Source organism: Hippocampus comes, unplaced genomic scaffold, assembly GCF_001891065.2.
Source record: "Hippocampus comes isolate QL1 unplaced genomic scaffold, H_comes_QL1_v1.1 C16953130, whole genome shotgun sequence".
Classification (NCBI taxonomy): Eukaryota; Metazoa; Chordata; class Actinopteri; order Syngnathiformes; family Syngnathidae; genus Hippocampus; species Hippocampus comes.
In genome coordinates, this window is record NW_017841377.1 from 1 (window position 1) to 1,368 (window position 1,368).

Genomic DNA, 1,368 nt, shown 5'->3' on the forward strand with positions numbered 1-1,368 from the left:
AGGCCGTTGTTAAGAACTCTTAGTAAAGCGGAGTTTGTGCTATGCAGCGTTTTAAAATGAAATTGGAAGACTTTCACTACATCCTACACATTCAGTAATGAATTTATTTGAGCATGCACAACTGTTACCATCTCACCATGCTAGACTTCACAGGTGCTGCATTCTCCTGCTGTGGTAATTCCTCATAGTCATCCCAGCGGATGAGTCTTGGCAGGTCAGTGCTGTGTCGAGACAGAGATCTCAATGGAAGAGACTTGAGGGGAGACAAACTGGGAAATCTATAACAAAAGGAGACATCAATGCACTCAGTGGAGTACCACACACACAAAATCACATGTGCTTCACTGTATCACCTGACTTCATAAAATCATCAAAATCAGCATCACACAGTTTCCATCAAACGAAAAAAACCACAGTGATCATTGTCAATTCATGCAATAGAGGATAGCATATGCACTTTTCCAAACAATGACACATTTGCTTTTTTTCCTCCTGATAATCATAATGGTGCTAAAGACTCACTAACAAAAGTTAGGATAAGTATTGGAAGAAAGAGAAAAGGAAAACAGACAAAAGACCATTTTTTCATCCTGCAAGGAGGGGAACATTTCAGACTACTGCACTAACAGACTTTGATTCTCTCCTCCTTCATCTATAAGTGCTTCAAACAAGGCGTATGCAGAAATATTTGCTACAATTGGATTATTGTCTGTGTTTTATGTCGTGTTCTGCTGTATTATTTTTGTTATTTTATGTTCAATGTTCTGTCAAGCACTTTGTTACAGCTGCAGCTATTGTGAAAGCACTATATAAAAAAATATGTACAGTATTGTCTTGTACTGTACCAATTTTGGAACCATTTTTTGATGCTCACATTAACAAGTATGCGGTTAGCAAACAAAATGGGGCTGTGCACAGGGGTTGCACCCCACACCAACTGGTAGTTTGATGCCTTGCCAACATGTGTCTTTAGAGTAAGCAGTCCAGTCTCACACCTGTCCATTAAAAAGTATGTTTACCTGTACAAATGACAGTTATCTTCAAAGTCCTCCGTCCCATGGCGTCCCTTAATGTCTTCGATGACATGCGCCTTGAGGAACTTCCTAAGCAGCTGTAAAGTCTGGTTGCGAGTCACCTCTGGCCCAAAGTTGCAGTTGTGCCGAAGAAGCTGATGGAGATAATCCACAGCCTCCGATCCTGAAAAAGTGCAGTCATAGTAGCGGAGGTGCATCCAGTGTCTTCTTAATGGCATGCCACCACGGAAGAGTTGAATAGTTTCATTCCACTGTAAAACAGGAAATAGCCCACAAATGAGGAATTGCGACATTTTAAAAAGAAAACCCACGCAGACATGGGGAGAACATGCAA

The 1,368-nt window shown here is 40.9% G+C and overlaps 1 protein-coding gene across 1 annotated transcript; it reads right to left on the bottom strand.

Moving 5' to 3' along the window:
* Nucleotides 1-136: 136 nt before the first annotated feature.
* On the bottom strand, nt 137-1,285 carry LOC109509574 (DEP domain-containing protein 1B-like; the record flags this gene model as incomplete). The annotated part of the gene is made up of 2 exons (XM_019859407.1): nt 137-278; nt 1,020-1,285. Coding segments are annotated over 2 exons (408 nt in total), but the record flags the coding sequence as incomplete, so codon positions are not given.
* Nucleotides 1,286-1,368: the final 83 nt, after the last annotated feature.